The sequence below is a fragment of the Meleagris gallopavo genome, chromosome 4, assembly GCF_905368555.1.
Source record: "Meleagris gallopavo chromosome 4, MGAL_WU_HG_1.1, whole genome shotgun sequence".
NCBI classification, from domain to species: Eukaryota; Metazoa; Chordata; class Aves; order Galliformes; family Phasianidae; genus Meleagris; species Meleagris gallopavo.
In genome coordinates, this window is record NC_139407.1 from 26,718,018 (window position 1) to 26,745,886 (window position 27,869).

General features: G+C 45.1%; 1 protein-coding gene across 10 annotated transcripts in view; it reads left to right on the forward strand.

The window, feature by feature from the left end:
- Positions 1-7,569: 7,569 nt before the first annotated feature.
- Positions 7,570-27,869, forward strand: part of CDS1 (CDP-diacylglycerol synthase 1) — a 35,402-nt gene continuing 15,102 nt past the window's right edge. For all 10 annotated transcript variants that reach the window (XM_085222612.1, XM_085222618.1, XM_085222620.1 and 7 more), the window contains exons 1-10: positions 7,570-7,966; positions 14,202-14,329; positions 15,671-15,767; positions 18,222-18,319; positions 20,022-20,161; positions 21,175-21,233; positions 23,197-23,279; positions 25,038-25,125; positions 25,574-25,642; positions 26,468-26,620. In XM_085222612.1, coding sequence (XP_085078738.1) covers positions 7,868-7,966; positions 14,202-14,329; positions 15,671-15,767; positions 18,222-18,319; positions 20,022-20,161; positions 21,175-21,233; positions 23,197-23,279; positions 25,038-25,125; positions 25,574-25,642; positions 26,468-26,620 — 1,014 coding nt within the window. In that variant the 5' untranslated portion in view covers positions 7,570-7,867. The remainder of the gene's footprint in view (positions 7,967-14,201; positions 14,330-15,670; positions 15,768-18,221; positions 18,320-20,021; positions 20,162-21,174; positions 21,234-23,196; positions 23,280-25,037; positions 25,126-25,573; positions 25,643-26,467; positions 26,621-27,869) is intronic.

Consider the following 27,869-nt stretch of genomic DNA (forward strand, 5'->3'; position numbering starts at 1 on the left):
CGCCCCGCCGCCCGCCGGCCGACGCCGCCGCCGAGCCGCCCCGGGCGGGCCCTAGCGCCGCGGGGCCCCGCCGCCCGTCCCCCGCATCCAGCGCGGCTCTCAGCGGGGAGCGGCTGCGCGCCCGAGCGGCGGCCCCGCCGCCCCGCCGGGCATCGGGGCTGCGCCGCGGCGGCCGCCCCGCGAGCGCTGTGCGCGGCCGGAGGGAGCGCTGCGACGCGCGGACGGCCCCGCGGGAGGGAGGGACGCTCGGACGGCCGCGGGCTCACAGCGGCGCGGGGGCCCCGCGAGTCGCCCCTTCGTCCTCCTCGGGGCCCCGCATCCCGACCGCGGCCCGCCGCCTCCGCCTCCCGCTCCGCCTCCCGCCGCCGGCTGCGGGCTCGGGGCGCAGCTCGGGGCGCAGCTCCGGGCGCACTGCCGCGCCGCCCCGCTCCTGCCTCCTTTAGCGGGGCTCGGCCGGCAGCGGGCGCGGCGGCGGCGGTGGCGGGCGGGGGCGGGGCGGCGGGCGGGGCTGAGCGCACGGGCCGGGCCGGGCCGAGCTGAGCCGGGTCGGGGGGGCCGCGCTCCGCCCCGGCGGCCAACTTCTGTCTTCGGCCCGTCGCCGCTGCCTTTTTCTTCTTTTCTTTTCTTTTCTTTTCTTTTCTTTTCTTTTCTTTTCTTTTCTTTTCTTTTCTTTTCTTTTCTTTTCTTTTCTTTTCTTTTCTTTTCTTTTCTTTTCTTTTCTTTTCTTTTCTTTTCCTCTCCTTTCTCTTTTCTCTTTTTTTTTCTTTCTTTTCTTTTACTTCTCTTTTGTTTCTCTTCTTTTGCTTCTCCTCTCCTTTCCTCTCCCCTTTTCCTTTCCTCTGCCTTTTTCCTCTCCTCTCCTCTCCTCTCCTCTCCTCTCCTCTCCTCTCCTCTCCTCTCCTCTCCTCTCCTCTCCTCTCCTCTCCTCTCCTCTCCTCTCCTCTCCTCTCCTCTCCTCTTCTCTCTTTCTCATGTTCTCCTCTTATTTTCTTTCTCTTTTTTGTTTCTGTTCTCTCTCTTTCTCTCAGACTTCCTCTGTCTTTTTTTTCCCTTTCTCCTTTATTTCCTTTTCCTCCCCCCCTTATTTCCTTCGTTCTTTATGTTCTTTTTTTTTCTCTTTTTCTTTCCTTTCCCTTTTTCCTTCTGCTCCTCCTCCTCCTTTTTGCTTTATCTTTCCATTTCTCTTTCTCACTTTCTTTTTCTTTACCCTTCGTTTTTCCTATTTTTCTTTGTCTTTTTTCTTTTCCTTCTTTTTCTCTTTTTCTTTATTTCTTTTTTTTTGTTGTTTTTCATTTTCCTATTTTTTCCTGATTTTTCTTTTTCCGTCTTCTTTTGTTTGTTTGTTGTTTCCTTTTTTTTCTCTTTTTTGCCTTTTACTTTCCCTGTTCCCCGTTCATCCCCGTTCTCGTTTCTCCTCCTCCCGTCCCAACCTCTCCCCACTCTGACCTTCAGATCGAAGCCGCGACGCTGCCCCGGTTTTGGCCCTTCCCGCCGCCGCCGTCCCCGGGCAGCCCCGGCCCGAAGGAAAAAGCCTCGGCCCGGCCCGACCCGTTCGGGTCTGCGAGGCCGCGGGGCCGGGAGGCGAAGGGAGTGGCGGGCGGGAGCGGCGCGGCCGGGAGCGACCCGCGAGGCTTTGCTGCCGCGTTTGGCACTTAGCACGGGGACGCGGGAAGAAAAGGAACGGCGCGGCACCTCCGTGATACGGGCCATTGGAACGGGGCCCCCGGGTGCCGCCCGCGGTTCGGTTCGTTTTGCGGTCTGTTTATGGGCGCACGCCGAGCGCGTCTCTTCGGGAACCGCCGCGACAGCCGGGAGCGGAGAGCTCGGGGCCCGGGGGAACCTCAGCGGAGCGGCCGCTTTGTTCGGCACACGCAGCGCTCCGCCGTCACCGCCTGCTCTTAGCCAGCCGCCTCCTGAGAGAGCCGGGCGGCATTCGGGCACTGTGTGGGCACCGAACGGTTCGTGGTCCTCCTTGTGCCGGGGAAGGGACCGAGCCGGGAACTGCCAGTGCTTTGCCGTGTGCTAATTCCAACAAGTCTTCAAGGTCTGATTACCGAAAAGGAGCACAGAGCATACAAACCCTGTCGAGATTTTAATTTTTTTTCACTCTCGCCCGTAATTCACGTTGCAAATGTGCCCTTTATGACAAAATGGTGATGATGCTGCAAGGCTGCCTGCAGCGGGGCCGACGCTGAGGGATCGTGCGTGGCCCTCTCCTGCTCCTTCTGCTTCCTCCCAAACGCGGAGCGGCCGAGGAGCAGAGCGAGCTCATTAAAAATAGTTAATAGGTTAATAGGCACCCGGGCTTATATTTCTCTAATGCAGAACACCGCTGCTTCAGTGATGTGGCTGTGAGGCGTTACAGGGAGCCAAGAGAATGAATCAGACGTTTAATGGAGATGTGGAAGCGGAAATCTCTGCTAGGGCTACAAAAATGAGAGCCAACAATACACTAAAATATAATAAAGTTAGCATTAAAATTCCGCACACGAAGTGCCAACGTGTCCCCGCTCTCGCTAGGCACAAACCGTAGCAAAGCCCCAACGAATGCCCGGAGCCGGGACTTCGGCTGCCGTCCCCTCGCTCTGTGTCCCCATCCCCGGTCTCTGGGGGACTCAACCGGGACAGTGCCCTACGCGGGGCTTTGGGGAGCCCCTTCCTTAGCGGCTCTCTCCCCCCCTCCCCCGGCCCGGACCGCGCTCGGGTACTGCAGCAGAAATCCTTTTCCCTTCTGTTGGTCCGGACTGACCCCTACTGGGGGAGAGTCGCGGAGCAGAGCGGGGCGGCCCCACACTGTGAGGGGAGCAGACTTTATATAGGTTTTGTACGTTTATTGTGAGAAACTGTTACGGACTAACAAAAAAAAAAAAATTATAATAATCGGAAACAAACAAACAGACGAACCAGCGTGGCTCCACTTTGGTTTCACGCGGACAGCGAAAATGTGTGGAAATGTAACTGGCAGTGCTGTTGCGCTTCTGTAGTCTCTTTGGCTCGATGGAAAAAACGTAGACACGGTGGGGGCACCTCGGGGCATCGGGCCCCGTGGAAAAGGGACCGCAGAGCTTTGCTCAGAAGCTGCTGGCACACGGTGCTCCCGGGCTGTCGGGGAAGCAGAGATCGTTACATCTATGGTCCAAATGGGGACGGGAGGGAGGAAGTGGCGGCGGCGGCAGCTCTCGTTATGTGCATGTTTTTACGGCTTTTAGAAAACCACATTGCAGCATTTTCCATCGCATCCGAGGCTGACAGGGCTGCATTAATTAGAACATCTGATTTAGGTCATAAAGAAAATTTCGCTCGGAGCAGCACAGTTCCGTAACGCTACGCTTTTTTAAGACGTCTCGCTCCCGTCGCTGCGGCGAGGAACGCAACACGGAGCCCTCCGCTCTCTGCGCGTCCCCGACGCCGAGCGCGCCTGGTGCCGCCAGGGGCTGCTGTGCCGCCGGGAAGGGCACAGCGCTCCGCGGGTACCGATGCCCCCGCGGCTCTGGGAGGCGGTCACGGCCCTCGGCCTCGCACCGGAGGCACCGCCCGGCCCCCCGAGCCTAAGGCGTCACGGGGCGGCCCTCCAGAGCGTGGCTGTAGCTTTTGCCTTCCGTGCTTCCTGCCGACTGCCCGCCGCTTACAGCGTGCACCCCTGGCGAGGCTCTATCTGTCCCTTGAGATGAGACTGCTGGATGGCAGAACTGAGTGATATTCCAGAAACGGCCAAAAATCAGGCTGCACATAGCCTGAGTGGAAAGGCATAGCCTGTCACCCAGTGTTCCACGCAGACGTTTGCGGTAAAACACCGGCTCTGCGTGCTTATACAGCCTGCAGTGCATGGGAGTGTACGTGGGAAGGGTGTGTTGCAAATGCATGGCGTGTTCAGGCAGCTGCAACAAGTTCCAGAGTGAATCTTGGAGGAAAACAGCAGTAGTTTGCCAAGCAGCCACCATGTCTAAAACATCTTTTGGGAAAAAGAAATGGTATCCTGGGAATCGTGTCATGGAAGGAAGATCTGTGTGCTGCTCCACACCTGGACCAAGGGGCGGCAGGTGGGACACAGCTTCCTGCAGCCACATCTTCCTGGCGGTTACCTGGTGATGTTTCTCACTCTTCTGTGCTTTGTTTGGAGGCATCATAGCTACTTTGCTTCCCTGGATTTTTGATTGTTGTTTTTTTGTGCGTGTGTGGTTTGGCATACAGCTGTCCCTACTTCATAAAGTTTGAGCGTGCAAGCATGCGAGTAATTCTCAGGCACAAATACCATGGACTGTGACGTTTCACTGCCAGACTAGTGAATGCAGGGAGCTTACTTGGCACGTTAGCTCAACACAGAACAATTCAGTGCTGTCAGTAGATTTAAATTAGTAAAATATGGATGCTTATATTCCATTCAGGATGCCTTGGCAAAGCACTGTTGTCTGTCAGCACATGTTAACACCAACAAGAGAAGTGTTAGAGTTCATATTGTATTCATTTAGAGGGAAAAAAGAGACTCCGTTCTGTTTTGCTTTGTGCTGTTTCAGAGGAGGCCTCACCTGGGAGCACTCAGGTTGTGCGACAGCGAGCTCCTGGCCTGGAATCCAGCTGTGTGCACTCCTCAGACAGCACCAGGCGCAGGCGCTGCACTTTCCCATGTGGTCCCAGTGCTGCTTGTTGCGGTCCCTGCGGTGCAGGAGCACCTGTGCTAAGGGCTCACCATGCTCTATGCAGCTCAAACTCTGGGACTGTGGTGTGACTGCTCTCTGCTTTCCTCTCTATATTTCTCTATAAGGAAAAGATTGCAAATTGATTACATGCAACATCTTACAGTGCTTTTTATAATTACTACAACTGGTGGGACACCGTGCTGTTGCTGACGTTGTGTGACATTGCCTTTGATGCTGAGCAGTGGGTACCGACATTTTCCACGTCTCCACTGTTCTGTGCATAAGTAGGAATCAATTTCAACAAGACAAAAGCTGCAAACAATTTCTGATTCCAAGAGTTCCAGCAGTTGGGCTCCCCTCTGTGAAGGAGGTGTAAATCTCAAAGCAACATTCCAGGCCTGGTCCGTTCTGTTCCTCAGCCTCACAGCTGCCAGGGGCTGGTTCCCTCAGGCTGCTCTTGCTGCAGTGGGAAGGAGGCTGATCTGCTCCGCTGCCCTCTGTGGAAGGGGCTCCGTGATAGTCAGCAGAGGCTGCAGCAGCCCCTCGCAAACTGCCTTCCCAGCAGGGCTCTGCACGCAGCTCATGCATGCGTTTTCACACAGGGATTATGTAACTCTGGCAGTGTAGGGATTTCATTGTGCGTCTGCCTGCAGAGCGCTCCCCCTTCTGTACACAGAGCGTAGAGACAGCGCAGAGCTGCTTGCTGCTCGGGGCAGCGTGGCTGTGGTGCGCTCTGCACCTTACTCAATACAAGGGCTGAGAGTGAGGACGCGCCGGGTGCCACTGTTGTGGAAAGCACTGGGCCCAAGCACCCGGCTTTGGTTTGTTCGCCAGCAGCTTTTGGTCACTGAATGGATGTGGGAGGCAAAGGCCTGGCAGCAGGAACCTCTGAGGACTCTCAGTTGAGAATTCTTCATTGATAGTTCACTTGTACATGACATCTATGATAATATTGGAATATCAGAAGGGCTGTTCGCAGGCATGCCGATGTCTCCATGTGTGGAGAATGTGGCAGTTCCTACCACACATTGTGAAAACACAAAAACACTCCAGAGAAGTAATGTTACATTCCAGGCAAAGCGGCTCATTGCCCCACAGGATCCTGAGCAGCAGAGAGGAGGATTCCTACCCGACCAGTCCAACCAGCTGTGACTCAGGGCACTGCAGGCTGCAGGTGTGTACTAGGCTTCCAGGAGCAGCCAGACATTTCTGCTGCCAGCCCCAACCATTCTACTGCCAGCCCCACTGCTCTGCCTGCAGCCCTGGCCCTCACTCATCTTGTGTCATCTCTGTGCCTTGCTGTCACATCTCAGAGACAAGAAAAAAGGAAGACCAGGCTCAGATACCCACCCAGTCCTTCTGGTGCCTGATTCTTGTTTTTAATTCTCTCTCCTCATGGCCCTGCCCATAGGATTGCTCATGCTGTCACCCCACTGTCACCAGTTGCTCAGGTACTTCCTCTTTTCCTTATCCCCAAATGCAGTGACTCATGCTCTTGCACTCACCTGCTCTCCATTCATTAATAACTTTGGCTTTTTGTCTTTGCTGGTTAGCCTTTGCTGTTATCATTACATTAGTCCATTTGCTGAAACAGTATTTTCTCCTCTGAGTTTTTCTAGGCGAATCTTTTCCCTTTCACAGTTTAGGAAGTGGCTGCTCATCCCTGGATGGGATGTAAGCATTTGCTTTATGGATCTGGTCTTGTTCAACATCATCAATGACCTGGATGAAGGGATAGAGTGCACCCTCAGCAAGTTTGCTGATGATACAAAGCTGGAAGGAGTGGTTGACACATCAGAAGGCTGTGCTGCCATTCAGAGAGACCTGGACAGGCTGAGAGTTGAGCAGAGAGGAACATGATGAGGTTCAGCAGGGGCATGTCCTGCACCTGGGGAGGAATAACTGCACGTATGGGTACAGGCTGGGGGCTGACCTGCTGGAAAGGAGCTCTGTGGAGAATGACCTGGGTGTCCTGGTGGACAGCAGGTTGGCCATGAGCCAGCAGTGTGCCCTGGTGGCCATGAGGGGAAGTGGGATCCTGGGCTGCGTCACAAAGAGTGCAGCCAGCAGGGTGAGGGAGGTGATCCTCCTCCTCTGCTCTGCCATGGTGAGGCCACATCTGGAGCACTGTGCCCAGTTCTGGGCTCACCAGCTCAAGAAAGATGGGGAACTTCTGGACAGAGTCCAGAGGAGGGCGACAAAGATGATGGGGGCCTGGAGCATCTCCTGTGTGGGGAAAGGCTGGGAGAGCTGGGGCTGTACAGTCTGGAGAAAGGAAGGCTGGAAGGCTGAGAGTGGATCTGATCAGTGCTTATCAATATCTAAAGGGTGGGAATCAAGTGGGTGGGGCCAGGCTCTGTTCTGTGGTGTGCAGAGATGAGGACAAGGGGCAGCAGGCACAGACTGGAACACAGGAATTCCATATGAACTTGAGGAAGAAGTTTCCTGTGAGGGTGACAGAGCACTGAACAGCTGCCCAGAGCAGTCATGGAGTCTGCTTCTCTGGAGATATTCAGAACGCGCCTGGACACTTTCCTGTGCAACCTGCTGCAGGGATCTGCTCCAGCAGGGGGTTGGGCTGGGGGATCTCCAGAGGTCCCTTCCAACCTCTGTGATCCTGTGATTTTGTGCAGGCAGCAAAGCATCACTTGTGTATGCCAAACGGGGGATGATCATTTCTATGGCTTTACTGCTAGGCCAGCTTTGCCGAGAGGTGTGCAGCAGGGCTGTGCCGGCAGGGCCATGGGGAGCAGGCAGGCTGCTCAGTGCTTCTGTGTGCACCTCGAGACAGCAAGTCCCAGCGCAGGGAGCGGCGGGGTCCTCACGCTGGAGTTGAGGAGCACTGATGGAGAAACACATTTACAGCCGTGTTTATGAGGCGTCGGCAACCAGGCAACCTTTGTCCGAGGGCGGGAGCCACACCTCAGCGCGCTGCCCGCCCTGTACTCGGGATCGGCCTCCCGCAGGAGCGGCCCTTCTCTGAGGCAACAGAGCCATTACCGAGAGACACCCTCGCGTCAGCCCGACCTGCAGGCCGGGAGCGCGGCTCCACGGGCAGCGCAGGTGCCGCGGGGGCGGGCGGCGCCGGCCCCGCTCCGCCCAGCGACAGAGGGGAGGGCCGGCCCGGCGGCGGGCGCACCTGGACACCGCGGCGGCGGGGACGCGGCCGGCTCCGCGCCCCCTGACGGGGCTGCCAGCGCCGCGCCTGGCCACAGCGCGCTCCCGCCGCCATGTCGGCCCGGCGGCGGCGAGGAGCGGCCGCCGATGAGGAGGAGGAGGAGGAAGAGAAGAAGAAGAAGGAGGCGGAGGAGGAGGACGGCAGCGACAGAGTGAGGAGCGGCGGGGCCGTGGGGCTGGGCAGGCCGCGGGCGGGCGGGCGCCGGGAGGCTGCGGGGGGCGCCGTGCCGGCTCCGGTCACCGCGGGGAAAGGAGAGCTGTGGGCTGTGGGCGGAGGGCCGCCGGGATCCGCGCGCGCGCTGCCAGAGCTGCATGGCTGTGCGGAGTGAGAAAGTGAAAGTCTGCGGGCAGCCCTCGTCTTGCACTTTGGTTGGAAGGGCACGGAGCCACCGAGCTCTGCAGTGAGCCGGAGTGTGCCGCGTTCAGGGCCCCGTTCTGTACGGCAGTGCTTAGGCCACAACTGCGTGTCTGTCCCTACAGACTCAAGTTTTAACTGTGACTTCTCGTAGCGGTCTGCTCTAAATACTGCTTTCCTACAGAAGCATTTGGTTTTGCTCAGCTCTGGAGATGATGACCTGCCCCCGACCCCCCGTCCCACCTCAGCTCCCCCTGGCACAAAAGGGCTTATCAGGCTGCTGGGAAAGCAAGCCAAGGGTCTAGGGATGAGTTTTGTATCAGCCACAGTTGGGTCCTGATTTAGTGATGGGTGCAGTGGTTGTGCACGCCATAGGGGATCTGATGGGGAATATCAAGCCGTTGGGATTCACTGGTGCCACCAAACTGTGTCCCCATAGATGGTGTGCTCTGCCTCTTGCCTCGCCTTTGCAACATACAAATAGCACGTTCTCCTTCAGATGTTTGCACATTGCCTGTTCTGCCTGGGGGCTGCACATTTGGAAACTTGTTCCCTCCTCCACGACTGCTCCAGATGGCTGTGAAGCAATGGGTTTCCTCTGCTCCCCACTGCGCAGCTGGGAAACATCACCCCTCTTCCACACTTAAAATGAGAATGTGGATGTATGGAAACTGCTGGCTGCTGATGCAACTGCTGCTGACCCAATTCATTCAGTTTCCAGATGGGTAAAAGGGACATGCTTTAAAGCACTGTGCATGTCAATGCGGAGGAATGCTTTCAGTTTGCTCAGGACCTGCAAGAACTCTGAAGGGTTTTATCTGTTAGACCCTTCAGTGGCATTTTCAGTATGTTTGCTGATAGTTTTCTTATAATGCTTGCTAGGTCCAGATATGCTCATTTCCTGAATTTAAGTAAAGCTGGTTGTTTTTTTTTTTTTTCCCCTTTTTTGCTCCTCTTCTTAGTAATGCACAGAAACAATCAGTATCTGCTTCTACTTCCTTGTTTTCAAACAGAAGGTAACTTTGGTTTAGTATAAACGCAGTATGCCCTTTGTATAGCTTGTTACTGAGTGCTGCATAGCTTAGTGTCCCCAGCTGCCTGCAACCTTATCAAGCTGATGACTGCAAAATTCCTGTCAGCGTGCCTTTGCCCCATGGGCCTCCGCAATTTCACAAGTTTTTTCTTTCCTTGTGTTGTCCTGTGATGCACAGGAGTGATCTTTAGGTCTTCCTTGTCCCATTTGTTGCTGTGTGCCTTGCCTGCTTTTCCTATAAATGTCTTATATGTTTCCATGAATACTCCACTGCTCTCCAGAGCAAGAGGAATGATTTAGTGTTAAAATACTCAGTATGAAAAAGTCAGTTACAGTTTTGCAGATTGCTGTTGAGTGTGTTCACGCTACTCTCAAAATTCCAATTGTTGCATTTGTTACCATGAAGGTTGTGATGCTGCTTTCGAATGCTTGAAAGACATCAGTGTGTCCTGAAAGTAGTGAGATGGTTACTTCTCGTGGTGTCACACAGAGTTCAGGAAGTGGTGTTGTGTTGCTGTGTACCACCAAACGAGTGACTGTGTGCCCAGGCTAAGTGTTAATTATTTCTAAGTAAAACAAACTTGGAATCACTGACTGCTGTTTCTCCAGTAACAGCACAAAAGGTGTTTCTGTTCAATGAAACAGCCCTTCTGGGAGTCAGCTGTTGGAGAAATAACTTGGGCTCAGACTCTCAACTGCAAGGCTGGCCCCAAATTTTGCCCGGAATCATGGTGTGTGCCCTGTCCCTGGAGACATTTGAGGTCAGGCTGGATGGGGCTCAGAGCAACCTGCTGAAGCTGTAGGTGTCCTTGTTTGTTGCAGTGAACTTGGACTAGATGACCTTTAAAGGCCCCTTCCAACTCAAGAGATTCTATGATTCTTTAAATGTTCTAAACTCCCTTGGAGTTAAATGAAATCCTAATGGCAGTATTGGTTAGAGTGAAATGTCAGACTCTGTCACAAATGACTTCCTTCAGTTTGCTTAGTAATGTTGGAATAACCAGAAAATAGACCTGGTTAGTTTGATGGGTAACAAGATGGCTAACTATTTTCAAAACTCACATCTTGGAAATGGTGTGAGTTGGGATGTGGAGGTTGCAGTCAGTGATTTGGTATGTGCAGTTCTCATGGGATTGTGGTTTTGCTTATGTTGGGCTTTAACAGTTTGGAAAAAAAAGGTTTTACTATTCAAGATCTTCTGATGCTTTGATGGCTTGGCTTCAGAGTAAGGTATCAAAGTACATTAATTTAAATATCCCACAAGGTGATCTCACTGAACTATTAGCTTCAGTGTAACACTTGTGGGAGAGACTGTAGAAAGATCAATGCTGGAGAAGAAGACTGAACAATTACACTGGTAAAATGGCAATCAATTATTTGCTTTGTATGTGTGTATATATATGTGAAAATAGAAGTGCACATATATTCATGTAAGTTGTTGGAAAATGTCTGTCTGCCTTTTCTCTCAACATAGGTGATGTTCCATTCTCTGAAGAAAGCATATTTACTGTCTACCTGAGAGTTTCTTAGTGTGTTCTGGAAATAGTCCAGTACTAACAGAACATTGCAAGTGCCTTAGTAACAAGTAATTTCTGTGCATGTTTCACTTGGCATCTGTTAATTGTAGCACAGAACATCTTACATGGGATGGCAATTAAGATGCCTATGGCTTTTTAGAGGATGAGAGGTTGACAGATCTGTTTTTATTTTTATGCATGACACACGGATGTATTTTGGTGGCTGCTTGAAAGCAGAAAGCAAGCAGAATTCCATATGGAAGCTTGATTTTTTTTTTTTTTTTTTTTTTTTGTTCAGATGTCACGATACCTCCTGCTAGGCAGGCACAGTGTCCTTCCTTGATTTCCTCCTACAGAACGGTATTTGTAATATTGCTCAGACAATTTAGCTTAAGGATGGAAGTCTTGTCACTTTTCAGGAAAGCCGATGTTAAAACAAACCAAACCTCTCCAACTACATACACCTTTCTCTTGGATTAGTTCACAAATGCTGAAAACTATGAGCATTGGAGTTTCAGAAAGAGACATCTGTTGGGTGCTGAGCTCCTAAGAGCGACTGAATAACAGTTGTGTTTGCCTTCTTCCTGTTCTTATCAGGCCTACATCATTCAGCCCTGTTGGACTTAGCCTTAATGAGCTGGTTAGATGGGTTCTCTTGCAGGAACATGAGCCTTCAGATGAGGAGAGAGCAAGGCAACAGCCTCCTTGCTTGAAAGGCTCTGTCACCTGCTGTGTGAGAACTCTGGGGAGACGTGGCAATACCTCATACCAAACGTTTAACTTGGAGCTGGAGTTAAAAGGTGTCTTAGTCATTTTGGACCCTACAACTTCTGGTGTTTTCACTTTATGCTTGAAAAATTTGTCAGTCAGTACCCACAACCTCGAGCTGTAGCTTTTCACATATTGCCCCTTGCACACCCTCATTGCTACTGTGTGTTCAGCTTGGTTAGGTCCCAGACCAGGAGAACAGGAGAAGGAAGGGCTGCTGGGTTTTATATTTGCTCCAAAATTGATCTGCAAAGTCAAACTGAAATAGCAAGAGTCCTGATAAGATCTTTTTTTTTTTTTTTTTTTTTTTTTTGAGGGCTTTTGTAGTGATCACATCACTGGTTACCGCAGTGATGATTGTTATTCCTAGCTATTAACTGGAATGTTTATAGTCAATCATATAACTAAGAAAAAAAAAATAACAAGAAGAGCTTGTGCCCAAGTGATTGGGTTCTTAAAGCATTTCATGCTGGAGATGACAATTAACTGACTGTTAGTGAGCAACTTCCTCTTTGGCTTTGGACTTGGCAAATTAAGTACTTTACTCAGGAAATGTTTTGTGGCCATTATAGCATAAAATGGAAGATGAAGATGAAGTAAGTGTTCAAGGTCATTGTTGAGGTAAGGTCCAAAGGGAAATAGAAGATAGTTCATGGTTTATTCCCCACAAGTTGTTCTAGTGATTTAAAGCTAAAAAATGGCAGAATGTGTGCAGCTTGAAGACTGCACCAGCCCAACTTCTGATAGCAGCAGCATCAAACTGCTGAAGATGCATTGGATAAGCACAGGAGGACTCCTTCGCGGTGTTCACGTGCTCTGACAAATGCCACAGATTTCAGATGCTGGAAATATCAAATTGAAAACATTGCTTCAAGTTAGGTGCATAAGTGAAGATTGCGTTAACGTATCAGAGGTGTAAAACTAGGCATGATTTTATTTCTTGCTGTTTAAACAGCAATTGAGCACTTAGGGCAGTGCTGGAAGCCCAAAAATGGAACAGAAATCTTGGAGATATTTTTAGTTCTCAGTACATAAAGGAGAGAACTTCTCTGCTGTGCACAAACAAGGATTAATATTAAATACTCTAAGTCGTGGTCTTAGGGCCAGGATTACTGCCCTTCATCTGCAGTGCAGTGATATCTTCTAGGACTGTACAAACAGCTTTTTGTACTTGGATGCAGACTGTAAGAAGTGGAACATTGGTTTTATTTTTTATCTTTTTTTTGTGCATTATGATACCTATAGTTGATTTCCTAACCTGTAGTACTGCAAAACTGGAAAAAAAAAACATCTCTGAATAACAAGACTTGCGTGCCCATTAATTTGTTTGCTTGCTTTTCAGGCCTTCAACAAACTTCCTGAGATCTAGATCTCACTTCAAATATTTACTCTTCTAATGCCTATTAATTATAGTCAGTGTCTGCCTGATGATTACTCAGCCATGGGATCAGAGGGCCACCTCCTGCAGGCCAGCACCATAAGCCCAAACAACCCCAAACCAGGCCCCCATGCTTCCCCATTTCAGCCCAGTTTGGTGTGTGCTTCTGAATGTGGGCTCCAGCAGCAGCTTCAGGCAGTGAGGTTTGGCAGGCCTTACCTTTTCCGCTTGTGTTGTTGACACAGGTTGTTGGTTGCTGAGGCTGAGATTATGGTTATTGAGGCTTTGATTATGTTCAAGCACAGCTTCCCGTAGGCCAAGAGGTTACAGGGAAAAGGCTACAGACTAGAGGAACTGAGCAATGGCTGGGACTGTAGACCTTAGCTCCTCAGTGTTTTTTTGGAGGCAAGGGGAAATGTACTTCTGCTGTCTTCCAAAGTACCAAAAATATTCAGAAGAAGGGAGCAGCTGCCCAGGGCCAAGTGTGGCCTTCCGCCTGCCCAGAGTTAGGAGTTTGTAACACAAGAATGAAGTAAATCACCACCTTGGGTATTGACTGCTGCTGAGGAAAAAGAAATCTCAATGGTCTGTTCTCACTGTTGGTGACAGTTTGCACATTAGAATGCATATGTTGCTTTTGGATAAGACGAAACATCGGTCTATCTAGTGTCTTCTGAGCGGTTGTCAGTGAAATGATGAAGATCCAAGTGCATTGCTGGGGTTGTACCAAGAGGTTATTCTGAACAATACTGTCACTGATCCCTTCATAATTTGTTCTTCGGTCGTTTATTTTCAAGCTGGAGGGTTCAAGTCTCCTCATAGGTGTGTGTGAGACTGTGAAAGCAGCCTGTCATTGTGGAGCTGGACTGGTTGGTCAGGTGCTCCATTTCCTTTCTCCTTGGTGTGACGCCACCAGAAAACCCTTTGCTGCCTTAGATTAGCTTGAAATTAAGGTGAGGAAGTGTGTTAAGAGACTAAGGGATTTTTGTTAAACCTGTGTTTTATTCATCTTTAGTTCTTCTGGAAACAAATAACCTTGTGTTTATGTAGGTGGGTAAAGAGAGTGCCCAGAATATGAAGTTCCCTGAGTTTAGCAGGTCGTGTCACAGTACTGGAGTACTGCCCTTCTCATAAACATTTATTGATGCACACTTGCTTTCTACAGCATCAATCATTTGACTGGCACATCACTGCTGTCTTGATTTAGGGAACTGATAATTCCTACATCACTTTCTAAGACGTGTTTGTGATTGAACACTGTGTTGTGGCATAATTAATGTTCCTATATGTCGAGTTGAAGTGATTGAGCTATATATTTTTTTTCCTCTGGTCATAGGAAGTGGATTTGGATGAAGGACTCGTTGATTTGGATCTCAGAAATGATTCAGATACCCCTGATGTTCCACCACCAACAGACAGCACTCCAGAAATCCTCAAAAGGGCTTTGTCGGGCTTGTCTGCCAGGTATTGTAAAACAAATGAGCTCTCTAACTGGAGAGCTGCCAACTAAAATTATTGCAGACTGTATTGTAGTTTTAATTTTCATTTGGTACATACAAAAATTCAAGGATAATTTTTAATTTGTTGTCACAATTGATGTATTTATGCTTCAGAAGCCCACTTAGTGTAATGTTTTTTCACAGCAGCTGAAGATTGCCCACAGTTCACTGAAACTTTTGCAGTTGTTCTGTCTAAGCGTTGCAATAAAATATGTGAGAGAGCAGTATTTGGGTTTGATCTCTGGAGTCAGAATTTCTAGGGGTTATAAACGCTTATTTCCTACATCCAAGCTTAATGAGGGGCAGTTTGTGTTTAAGTGAAAGTGTTGATTTTCTGGATGAACTTTTGTAAGTTTTTTGGGCAGCATTTCCACTTCTGATAAGTAGGCCATTAGGAACAAGCTGCTTCTCTGTAGCTGGTATTGAAGGGGAACGTAAAGCCTTATTGTAATGAATTCCTCTCCAACTTTGTTCTGGCAATTTCGGCACTTCCACTTAGTGGCTTTAGCTGCCATTAGCTGGCAGATGAATATCAAATGAATGTAGTTCAACTCTACATTAAATGCAAAATATGAAGCAAAACTGAGTGTCTCTTGAAACAAGTGTGTCTATTGGGGTGGCAATGACACGTAAAACTGGTATTAAAGGAAGACACTGTGAAGACCTTTTCTTTAAGACCTTGTAGGCTTTCTTTTGTGCTTAGAAGTAAATTGTGATTTCTTGGTTATTGTACATGTATGGGCAAGATTTTTGAAGGGAGCAAGGCAGAGGAGGAGAAGAGCTTACTGAAAAGAAAGTACAGTACACACTATTAATAATTAAAAACATTTCCATGGCAGAGAGGAGCATGCAGTGAGTTTATTCCCAGATATATTTATATTTATTTCTGTCTGTCAGTCTTCAGAGACCTGTATGCTGCTTTCCTGGCAGCCTTTCTTTTTGCATGTAAGTCTTTGTATGGCTGATTTCCCCATGTCTCCTGCTGTGAAATGCTCCCAGAGGGTCCTGATGTATTTTCACAGCCACCTTCAAGGAGGGGCTGATCCATAATGTCTGAAATAAGAGGGAGGAGAGGCTATGAGGAAAGAGAGAAGATTACTACCTTTGCTTTCTTTTGCCATGTGTTCTGTTGAGCTGGCAACTAGTAAACTAGATTCTGTGTTTCTTACTTTATGTTCTATTAAGCAAGATGTATCTGGGCTTCCTGCTGCTTCTAATCAACTCAAATCAAAGTATTCGCACAGTGAAGGAGTGGCCTTTGTTTTCATTTGTAACTGGTTGTTTTTTATGCTGTTTTTCTTTACAGATGGAAAAACTGGTGGATTCGTGGAATTCTAACGCTAGCTATGATTTCTGTGTTTTTTCTGATCATATACATGGGATCGTTCATGCTGATGCTTCTGGTGAGTTTAAATACTCTGTATTGTGCAAGAGTTACTTAATCTCTTTGTCATGCATAGGGAATAGCTGGAAGCAAAGTGCAGACATTACAGGAAGCAATTTCTCTTCTGTAAATGTAGGTGTCTTTGAACTACTGAAAAGGTTCTCAGTTGGGTGCTTTTGGATGAAGACCTCGATAACTTTATTTAGGAAGAAATTAAACAAGTAAAATGGATTTTTGCCTTGAAGCTTATGAAATTAATCTATTTGCTTGTCTGATTCCCATTATCTTCTCATACCCTCCTTCGATTTTGGTTGAAATACACAAAGGGAGTTTCATTTTTCAGGCTGAGAAAAGCAGGCAGTTCAAGTCAGCTGGCAGTGCCTGGCGCTGGAGGACTTTCCTCAGTCACGCTCCATTAATTCCCTGCTTCCCTCCAGGGCTGCCTTGGCACCCTGAGTTCATCCACTGAGTGGAGCTAGGTGCCTGTCTGTGATACAGAGACAAAATGCATTTTTAGGTCACAAAGTGAATAAACATAGTGGATTAGTATCCATTGCATGCTGCTTCTTTCCATTGCTTTTATTTCTGGTATTCTTAGTGAATGAGGGTTTAACTATTTTTTTCAGTTGTGGCAGGCAACAAAAAGGAATGTGTTTTCTAAAATTCTGTAGTTCAGTACTTCTGGTTAGCTGCTTTGATTTCTCCCCCAGGATTGTCAAATTGCCAGAACCTTTATTTTTTCCATATCTACTCCGAAACACCTCTTGGAGGGTAACATCTTGAGATGCTGGAATGCTGTTTCACCTGTATTATGGTCTGTATTACAGCCCTACATCTGAATGAGTCTGGTTTGTATTTCCTGTCTTCAGAAGAATGACACAACAAGCTTGTGATTTCATGGCTGATGATTTTACTGAGTGTATGAAGAAACAACAAAAAAGCTCTGTTAAGTTGTAGCTCGTTGGAGAGACATTTCTTACTATGTCAGTAGTCTATAATACTTTCAGAATAACTGGAGCAAAAAGAAACTGCTGGCTTTGCAGTATTGTTTGCTATATTCGTGGTACGCTGCAAAGTTTCAGTCATGGCGAAATTAACAGGATATGAACTAAAAAGCAGTTGAGTTAGTATAAAATTAATAGGGAATTCTTCCTCTGTACTATAAAGCAAAAAAGACAGTTGCCTAATACAGTTAACTGTGTCTAAATTTGATATTTGTTACAGTGTTCAAAAAGTAATAAAAAGTTTTGCTCGTCTATGATTTAGTTTCACTGGAGTCACACAACTTAAATTTTCTCTGGAATTGTCATGCTAAAACCAAATCTTAGTACTGGCCTGGAGGATGCCTGGAGAGCTGTAGGAAGAGTAATCCAGATAAGTTTGGAGGACAAGTCCTCAAACTGCTCCCAAAAACTGGGAGAACGTATTTTACGTTTGTTTGCTGTTGAGGCAGAAACTTCCACACTTTCACCCCAAATGTCCTTTTCCTCTGTAAGGACCAACCCTTAAATACTATGGGCAATTGCAACGTTAGATTTTGTGATGAAGGCAAAGCAGAATTGAGAGCATGAGCTAGGCAGACTTCAGAATTAACTTGTTGAGGTGATGTAATACTGTTCAAACTGTGTTGAACAAGGTAAAATGTATTCATGAGTGCAGGTGCTTGGAGAAATCCTGCAAAGCCTGCTGTGATGACATGCACCAGTCAGTGTGGATAGGTTCCTCCTCCAGTCTCTGCACAAGATTAGTTAGCGCTGTTTGGAAGCACTGGATATCAGGGCGAGATGGTCAGCTTGGTGACTAGAAGTTAAGCAAACCTGGCTGAGTCCCTCAGGGCCCATGACCCACAGGGTGCACCTCCAGACGTGCATAGGCAAGCACAGCCATGGTGAGATCGTGAAACAGCATCAAGGCTGTGCGGGGTGTGATACTTGTACCTGCACTAGATGACCTGTGCTTCTAATCAGCCGTGATAATTATCAGTGTAGACTTACCTGTAATGAAGTACTTGCAAATGGAAGACTTGGCTATGTTGTGTTGCACGACTCTTTTTTTTTTTTTTCCTTTGGACCTTGAACATATCTCTTAAATTTAAATAAAACTTAACCAAAAGAGCTTTCTCTTTATGGAAATGCTTTTGACTTGCTGTCATCCAAGTATTTTAAAGAGGAACAGTCAGGAATTCTCTCTTATTTCTTGAGGGGTTCTTGCAGCTAGCCCAGAGTGCCTTTTTTTGACAAGCTCAGCGTGCCTTTTTTGATAGACCCAATGGCTATGAGTTAAGGGGGCAGGGACAGTTAAGCAGAGCTTGACTTTCTCCTTGTTCTTGTTTGGAAGCTGTCTCCTTTCTGCAAGGAATTTAAATTTGGAGTAATTTTTTTTTTCCCCTCAATGCAGGCTGCAGTACTCCACACAGCCTTTAAGAAACAAGCAGCGGTCAATGTACATTGTTCCTTCTTTTTCTTAATTTTAGGTCTTGGGCATCCAAGTGAAATGTTTCCACGAAATCATTACCATAGGTTACAGAGTGTACCACTCGTATGATTTACCGTGGTTCAGATCCCTCAGCTGGTAAGTAGCAAGCAAGGTGGTCAATAAGTAGAGATGGGAAATTTAAGTCTTAGCGTTTTTTGTATCCTGTCATGATGGAAGGATAGCTTTGTAAGTCATGTGCAGATGTAAAATCTGTCATCTGTCTCTACTACATGAGTCTGTAATTGCCTTCCTTTTGTGAACTTGAACAAATAAATTGGCTTTTTTACTATTTTTTTTCCTGTTATCAATATGTATACATGTAGACATTTGTGTGCATGCATGTATGCTTGAAGTCAGAATTAAGCATTTGAAAGCTACCTGAAAATGTGCATAACCAAATAATCACCTGACCTATATTTTCTGAAAAGCTTCGACTTTTGCAGGTAATTCTGCGTACTTTTAAAGAGTTCTTTTCACAAGCAAGTAACTGAAATCATAATGTACAAGTTCTAAATCCTTTCCTGTTTTGAGTTTGATTATAGGACTGGGTAGATAGAAGGGATAGGGGATATTTCGAAAGCCAGAAGACAGGATTAATATTTCTGACAAATCCGGGATATTTGTATCAGTGTCCTGCTTCTTAGAGGATGTACAACGTACCACTTGGTCTACTTTGGCAGTTAACTACAGCCTACCTATATATGCTAAGTTCAAAATCAACATTTCAGTACCACCTAAAGTCTTGCCACTGAGACTGCATATTGAAACGTATCAGCTGGGTGGGAGGGTACTGCTATTGATTGGAATGTGAGCTGTGAGGCATAGTTGGAGAGGCAAAGCCTTGCACAGTGAACTTTAAGATTGGCTTGGAGGAGAAGGCAAGTACTGATCTCCATAAACATCCAGATATCCAGCCCATCTTGAATTATGAGTTTTTAGCTTTTCTGACTTCAGTAAAAAGCTGAAGAACATGCTGCTCAAGAGAGGTGCATCTTTTACTGGTTTTGAATGATATTTTTTTTTTCTTTTTTTTTTTTTTTATTTGCATGTTAACTGGTTTGGCTGACATGAAGTTTTTTTTTTTCTTTTGAAAAAAACCTTCAGAAAGAGATATGTGAAAGTGACATCTCACTTCATTCAGACTTTGTGTTTGGATGTACTTTCAATTCATTTTGGAAGAATTTGTGGTTGGAGCTGCGTCACTGATTTGTTAACTGACTTTAACCCCATAAGATTATTGTTTGGTGAAGGAAGCTAAAAGTGAAAGATGTAGTGGAGAAGATGCAGCTGTAACTCTTTCACACAAGAATCTTCAGTCCAGATGGCAAAAGTAAAGTTCTGATCAGATCCTCAAACACATTGACAGATGGAAACTGTCACTTAAACTCAGAGGTTTTGTTCTGCAAGTATCTTATTATTTTTTTCCTATGGCAGATATCATGATCTTTGCATGTTAGAATTGAGTACAAGAAAGTACCCAATTGTATTGCTGAGTAGAGAAGGTATCTGATACTTATTCTGTACTGTGAGAATATCTGAAAAGGGCTTTCGTAGGTATGAATTATTCAGTACAGTACGTGAAACAATTTTTGTGACATTTATTCTTCTAATCTAATTTCATTATAAGAAATGAATTACAAAATTTGCTTGTTGGAGAAGGCTTCAAACCAGAGGCATAGTGACATGAGCTCTTCCCACTTACTTGTTTTTCTTATTGTGTATGTTTGTGAGCGATGTTAACTGAGTAACACAACTCTATTACCATGTTAAAATAATAGCTACCTTTCATTTTTTTTAGGTATTTCTTGCTGTGTGTCAATTACTTTTTTTATGGGGAGACTGTGGCTGATTACTTTGGTACGTTTGTTCAGAGAAGAGAACAGCTTCAGTTCTTAATTCGTTACCACAGGTTCATCTCTTTTGCGCTCTACTTGGCAGGTAAGTGTGGGGAATGATAGAAATTAAAGATCATTGTGCTGCATTTGTTCTTGTGCCTATTTGTGTATGTTTTCATGGTGGGTGTTTTTTGTTTGTTTTTGTTGTTCTTTTTTGTTCTTGCTCTTTTTTTTTTTTTTTTTAAACTTCCTGCTGTTATCCTCTCTATTAATTTTTCTGCTGCTCTTTGAGGAAATTTCCAATTCTATTCTCATCATGAAAATGAGTGTAATTTTTGTATTCGCTAAGAAACAGGGAGTAACCTAAGAAAAAGCAGATTATCTTAGGAAAGCCGAGCTTATGGGGCTCAGTAGGAATCAACGTGGACTGATTTTTTGATGATTGATGATCCTGAATATGTGCAGAGTGTTTTGACTTATATTCACCATTTCTATGATGGGTTAATGCTTTATTGTGCAAGTGTTCTGCCAGTTCAACAGCCAGGAGCTTGGTATTATATTTTCAAGCTATTCTTCCGGAGACCTGAGAGTTTGTTTTACCTGCAAGGTGCACTTTTGCTTGCCTCTTGGATAAATTTTCCTCCCAACCCAGCTTTGCGGGATATGGCTTTGTAAACAACTAAATACACTCCACTCTGCTTTCAGGAACACAACATTAATATTACTTCAGCTTAGAAAGTAATCAGTTGAAGGTTGGGTTGTTCTAAGGAGCAGGAGATTGCCATGCTGAAGTATTCATAATATGGATGAAGAAACCTGAAGTTAATAAAGAGCTTTGCCTACTGTTACTGTTTTTTAAGCCAGGTAAAAGTTTTTCCTCCATGCTTAGATGTCCATGATGGGACCTTGGAAGTAACAAAACAGATGCTTCTTACTAAGGTTAGCTAAATCTTCTGCTCTGATGAGAATAATTCTGTGCCTGTGGTTACTGAGCAGAAGCAAATACTCTGACTAGAGGAGCTGGGAAATGCTTCAAGGGAAAAGAATGACTGGCATATCATGGTTCAGTGTCATTGAATATACAGTGCTACAAACTATACTTACTTTATTTTACAGGCTTCTGCATGTTTGTTCTGAGTTTAGTGAAGAAACACTATCGTCTGCAGTTTTACATGGTGTGTATTACCTACTTTGCTGTGGTCAGTCATGTTATGAATGTCACAAGAAAGAGTCATGTCATTATGTTCATGAAATAGCTTGGGAGTGCTATAGCTGGCAGCCATGTGATACAGAGTAACATCAGTCTGAGTGTCTACACCATGGGGCTGCTTCTGTCAGAAAGTGCAGTCTCTCGCTGAATCCAAGCTGTGATTAATGAGGCCCTGCGCATACCCAGTGTGATGCATCTCTTCGTGACAGATGGGTAAAGGAGAGGCTCCTGGGGAATGGCACGTGCATTTTGTGCAGGCCAAAAACCAGACACATTCAGCACAAGGCTGGGCATGGCTCTCGTGACCACAGGCCCCACTGCAATGCTAGGAGGGAGCCTGACCTGAGCACCTGTGTGGGGAATCGGTTTTGTGCCTGCTTAGCAGCACTTCTGTTGTATAAACATGTGTTTCTATATCTCGTATTTGTCTTCTAGTACAGTGTGTGGTGGATAGTCAAGAGCATTAACATACAGTTTTCTCATGTAATTTTTGTCATGTGCTTTTTATATCTAAACTGAAAGTGTATCATCACATCTATTAAAAAAAAACAAGAAATGACCAAAAAACAGTAAAACAGTAAGGCAACACAACCTTTTTATTCAAAACAAAAACCAACAAACAGAACAGTTTTTGAATGTATTGTGCAAACTGCAGATTTCTATTTCTGCTGTTAACTCCTGTTTCTGCAGGTGTCTTAGATGGCACTTTAGCATTGCAGATCGCTCATTTTGGACTAGGACTTGGCTGAGTGCTGTATGATATTTAAAATAAATAAAGGGTTTACCCTGTTTGTGGGATAAGTTCCTTGATGGAGGGGAAATGCAGCTTTTCTGGGAGAGGTGGTCTTTGGTAATTAGCAAAGCACAGGTCTTTGATTTGGCAAAAGGTAAATACATTGTTTTCCCTTCTGGAAAAAGGAATGGCAGAGGAATGTGGACGTTCATTTGACATTGTGATTGCTCAGAAAGTGCTAAGATGTGACTACATAAGAATGTCAGTAGAACAGAAGGAGCAGTGTATCCTCTGGATGGGAGAGCACTGTTTGGATAGACAAGAACAGCCATTTGGTTTGAGTTGATGTTACAGTACTTCTTTATGAATAACTGAAGTTTTGCTTCAGAGTTCCTTCACTAACCAGTGAATAATATGTTCAGAAAGTTTAGGTCAGTTTTTGCACTCCCTTTCAACCTTCTTCAGTTTTCTTAACTATAAGTAGTTGTGGACTGCTATAGGAAAATACACATGATAAGAAAACTTAAGGAAGTACCACATTGTACGTGTCAAATAGTCCAGGCATGGAGTGCTTAAATCCAGAGTTCTGTGGAAAAGGTCTTGATCTAAGAGTTTTTGGAAAGTGAGATGTAGAAGCATTACTTGTAGACTTGTTTGGAAGCCACCTGATAGGTAGAGTAGTATTGCTGAACTTGACAGTTTAAATGCTCATGCCCATAAAAATTAACACTTCCTTTTCTTTCATCCTGAGAAATCTCATGTTTCCTGAGAGGGTTGGTGTTAAGTCGTGATGTCCACATCTGTGTGACATGACTCTTTCATGAGTTCTTCATTACCATTTTATTGTTACAGTTCTAACTTGTCTGTTACATGTATATACACAGAATATCACATTGCTTACCTTTCTTTGCTGCTTTCATGCTGAAAGTACACATATGTCTCACTAAATTGGATGTTCAACTGCACATTAAAAATTCTGGGTGATGGAAGAGGATGAGGAAAGCTTTCGAAGTTTCAGTCCTTTCTTCAGAAAGCCAGCTAACTTGTGATATACTGTATGCATGCACCTCTGCATTATCGCTAGAGCTGGTGTACGTGAGAGCCCCTAAGGGCCCTTCTAGCTGACATGCCAGTATTGATGGAGATGTACTGATCCGTGTTCTCACTAACTGTTGTGTTGTTGCATTGTTAACAGTTCGCATGGACTCATGTCACTTTGCTGATCACTGTAACTCAATCTCATCTAGTCATCCAAAATCTCTTTGAAGGCATGATCTGGTAAGGGGACAGTAATAAACTAATTTGTAACTCTATTGCATTGAAAGGCTGACTCTGCTATGTAGTGGATGTGGTTAGAGAGTAACTGCCAAACAGTGGAAGTAGCACAAGATAAGAGCACCTGTGTTTAGTTGGACGGGGAGTTGGAGGAAGTGGAAGCAATGAGGTGAAGGTACAGGACAGCGGGCAGAGACCTCTCCAGCTAGATGGCAGCCACAAGGATGGTGGTTTCAAGTAACCACTTCATTTATCTGTGAGGTTCGGGATTAATTGCAAATGTTGTGAATATGACATTTTGCTGAGTTCTGTTTCAGCTGCTCAGGAGCTTTAGGTACCTCAGTGCTACTGAGGCTGGACTTAATTTGGAAGACCAAATCTGGCTTTAGGAGACCCACTTGAGACCTTTCCAAAAGGTTTCAAGGACATAAAATCCTTAGAGATTAGAAACAACACTGTGGGGATTTTTACAAGGTAACTAAAAATGTTCTCATCTATTTTTAGCAAACAAAACATTATAGTTCTGGCAAATAATATAGCATGGATCAGTAGTCTGAAACCACGTCTTGTCTGCGTGGAGGTTCAGGTGAAATGACAGTGAAGACTTGCTTTTCTTGCTGACTGATGGCAGTCTCCAAGAGCAAGGTGTCCAACGCTTCTCCCTTTCTGCATTTAGTTCGTATGCTAAAGTTCAAGTCAATTTGTTTGAAATTTTCTATGAGTTTAAATCTGGAATGTTTTCCGGTCATCCCAAGCCTTGTTTCCAGCTACATATTCAGTTCTGATGATGCAGTTAAATTTGATGACTTCAAAACTTCTCCCTCAAAAATAAGTAATGCTTTTGCACCCCACACCTCTGCAGGTGGTAAATTACAAGTTGAGAAAGAAAGAAGCAGCACATGAAAAGCAAACATGAAAATTAAGTTCTTTTTCCAAGAACTTAATGCTGCATGTTCTCCTTTTCCTTTCCTGATAAAAGGACAATGGGAGGTTGTTGTAGAGAGGACATCTTCACAGTTAGAAAGAAAAAAACAAAGCCTTTGATGGAGTTTGTTTAACTGAATTCTTTTCATAGTGATCTTGTTCATGTGAAAGGCTGAACCAAGTTTCCTTGCTAGCTACCTACCACTTGATTCCATTCTGGTGCTATATTGCACCAGAGAATTTGACAAATAATTACAACATCCAACTTCTAGTTTATTAATACATCTCTGCCTGGAAATGGGGGAAAATGCAGGTTAACAGGATTGAGTAGCAAATTCAGATGCTGTCTGCATGCAGAGAATACTTTAAAAAGCTAACACAGGCTGCTGCAAACTGATGAGTGGAAGAAAAAGAAAAGCTGGTTTTCTTTTTTTAAAATTTAAGTATCATTGAACTTATAAAGAACTTGCTTGCTTTGATGTTAACAATAATATTAACATGTTTCTTTCTGTTGATTTCTTCTTAACGGTGGTAGCAGTCAGCAGGTCTGATAGAACAACCCAGCCTGTTGTCATTTTAAGCTCACGTGCTAAAATTTTTAACTTGAATTAGCATGGATCTCTAACAGTCTTGATTAGCTGAACATTAACATCAGTATGGCTAACTGTGTTGCTTAGGGAGGAACAAGATGAAGACATTCTGAAGCATAACAGTTTCTAAGTATTACAGAACATTTCCCAACCAAAATGCTGCTGTGTGAGTTATGAATTATTTGTATTGAAGCTCAGGCAATTTTCCCCTTTCCCAATGTGAATCTTTTGGTGCATCTTTCTCTAGGTTTCTGGTGCCAATTTCGAGTGTTATCTGCAATGATATTGCTGCTTACATTTTTGGATTCTTTTTTGGGAGAACTCCATTAATTAAGGTATGTGTGTAAGTATTCTTTGAGTTTTTACAGTTTACAACATTTTTGATACTTGCTAAAAAATAATGTTTATAGAATAAACACTTTCACCTGTACTGCAGGTTATCACCTATTTGCTAAAAGCCACATTGTTTATCTGACTTCTAGGGATTTGTAAGTGGCAACTGGAATTATGGTGAATGTAGTATTAACATCATAGTATAATACAGTTGCAGCCTATTTCATCGTTAGTCTATTTCATCCTTTTTTTCCATTTCCTGTGCAGGTTAAACTGCATGCTTCCTTCACAGTGTTTAGTGGCTAACTGAGCTGGTGGCATTCAGTATTTCATGGGTACATATGCTCACAAGTAGGTGTTGATGATTGCAAGTGAGATACAAAAATGGAGGTGGGGATGAAAGAATGTTTAGTGATGCAATTGTTGCAGCTAACTCTGTCTTGCACCTAGCTGTCTCCCAAAAAGACCTGGGAAGGGTTCATTGGAGGCGGCTTCTCCACAGTTCTATTTGGATTTGTTGTAAGTAACCACAGGCCTTTCCTTTTATGGATTCCATCTTTAATGTTTTGTTTTCAATGGAAATAAAATTACTGACAAATTAGATCATCTCAAACTGCAGAAAGTCTAAGAGTTGGGGATTTTTGGTTGATTATCTTTTTACCTACAGAATTCTGCTTAATCATAACTGGTTTTAAAGCTAAGCACAAGGTTTGTACTTCATCTGAATTACTTGATTGACTGTTTTGCCATTACTGTTAGGGAGTGTATCCAGGGTTCCTTTATCTAATAATTACATTTCTATTTTAAAATTTTAGTTTATTGAATGCATTGCTTTTGCTTTGTGAAGGAGTGGCTTTGTATTGTGGTTTCATGTTGTTATTTTTCCTGACTGAAATGCCTCTGGGTTTAGATGGATATTTTACTCTGATGGTATGTCTAGGATAAAAGAGCAACCTAACTGATTTTTACATGTAACTTATCACCAAGGTCAGAACTTGTAGATGCCAGACCTTGTAGAAGTACTAGTTCAAGTTTTAATAGAAAAGTAAACTGAAAAGAAATAGTTGTAACTGTTTGGGGATATTATGATGCAGAAATACACTGCAGATATAAAACCTGAGAGACAGAAAAATAAAAAGAAATTGGGGAATTATTATGAAGGGCATTGAAATTCCACATCTGCCTGCCTTGGTGAGGCATTCTCCACCCTAAAACGAGGGCTCCATTGTGGTCTCTTTATTACCAAGAATTTTCATATCCTGAGGTTGCGATAACAAAGTCTTTGTATGGTTTTTGACTGTAACAACTAATGCATATTTCAAGAGTTCTTGTTCTGCTTTCCAGTTTTCCTATTTCTTGGCTCAGCATCAATACTTTGTCTGCCCAGTGGAATATAACAGTGAAACCAACAGATTTGTGACAGAGTGTGAACCTTCAGAGCTTTTCCAGCTGAAGAAATACTCTGTGCCACTATTGCTTCAGGCTGTGTTGGGATGGGTAAGGAAAAAGCAAGGCTCTAATTAAAATAGAAATTATAAAGCCTAGCTTTAAAGTTTTCCTAAACCTTTTAGAAAGATGTTCCAACACAGGTAGGTCTTCAGGGATAGAAACTGAATTGTTACTCTCAGCTTTTCTTACTCACATGAGGAGGTGGTCACTCAAGCAGAATATAGATGTGTTGCTGAAGTCACCTGAGGAAACGTCTGTGTCCTTGTTGCCTGTATTTGTGCAGGAAATGGAAAGTACTGCTCACTGTGCTGCATGTCATTCAACCACTCTGCTGGAAAGCTATTACAGTCTTAAGCTGTTGCAGTCTGGAAAATTGGCCAAGACTTGTTATGGCCAGAGTTAGCAGTAAGGGTGAATACTTTTGTTAGTAGAACATCAGTCGATATTTGAGTTAATGTGCAGCTGCATCTAGACTAGAACTTGTACTGTCTTTGTCAACTAGATCTTGTATAATTAAGGCCATTCCTTCTGTTGTACACAGAGAAGAACAGACTAAGTTACAATTTCACCCAACGGAGTCACTGCAGCATGTCCTCATATGTAGCCTGTGCTTCCTTGTCAGGAGGAGTGCTGTGTCTTTACCTGGCAGAAAGTAGGTCACTGCTCTTCCTGCCAGAGCAGGATGTGTGTACATACATATATATATATGTATGTATAATATATATATATTATATATATATATGTGTGTGTGTGTGTGTGTGTGTGTGTATATATATATATATATATAAAATATATATATGTATGTATAAATTCTGTGTAAATACATGAATAACTACATGTGCACACACACCCCACAGCCACCCCTGCATGGACAGAGGTGTGCATGCATATGCGTATTCAGACACACAGATACATCCACCCACACACAGCCAGATGCATACCCACATGCATACGAGCGTGCACGTGAGTACATCCACATCCCCCAAACATCTCTACCCACCCACATCACCTACATATGCAGATCCACACCACGTATGTATGTATACATACACCCATGCACGTGTGCCCTTATTTTATACGTTTGTAAACATGTGCACACGTGCAAAATATTTGCAGAGAGAGACCTAACCCCCACACATCTCCACTCCTGTGTCTGTACACGTACCCACAGCTGCACACAGAACTCACATGTATGCTCCCCATGCATGGATCTATGCACCCACCTGTATAAGTGCATGTCTGGGTATATACATCCATGCACATTCATGTACCTACATGCATTTACACCCCCACACAT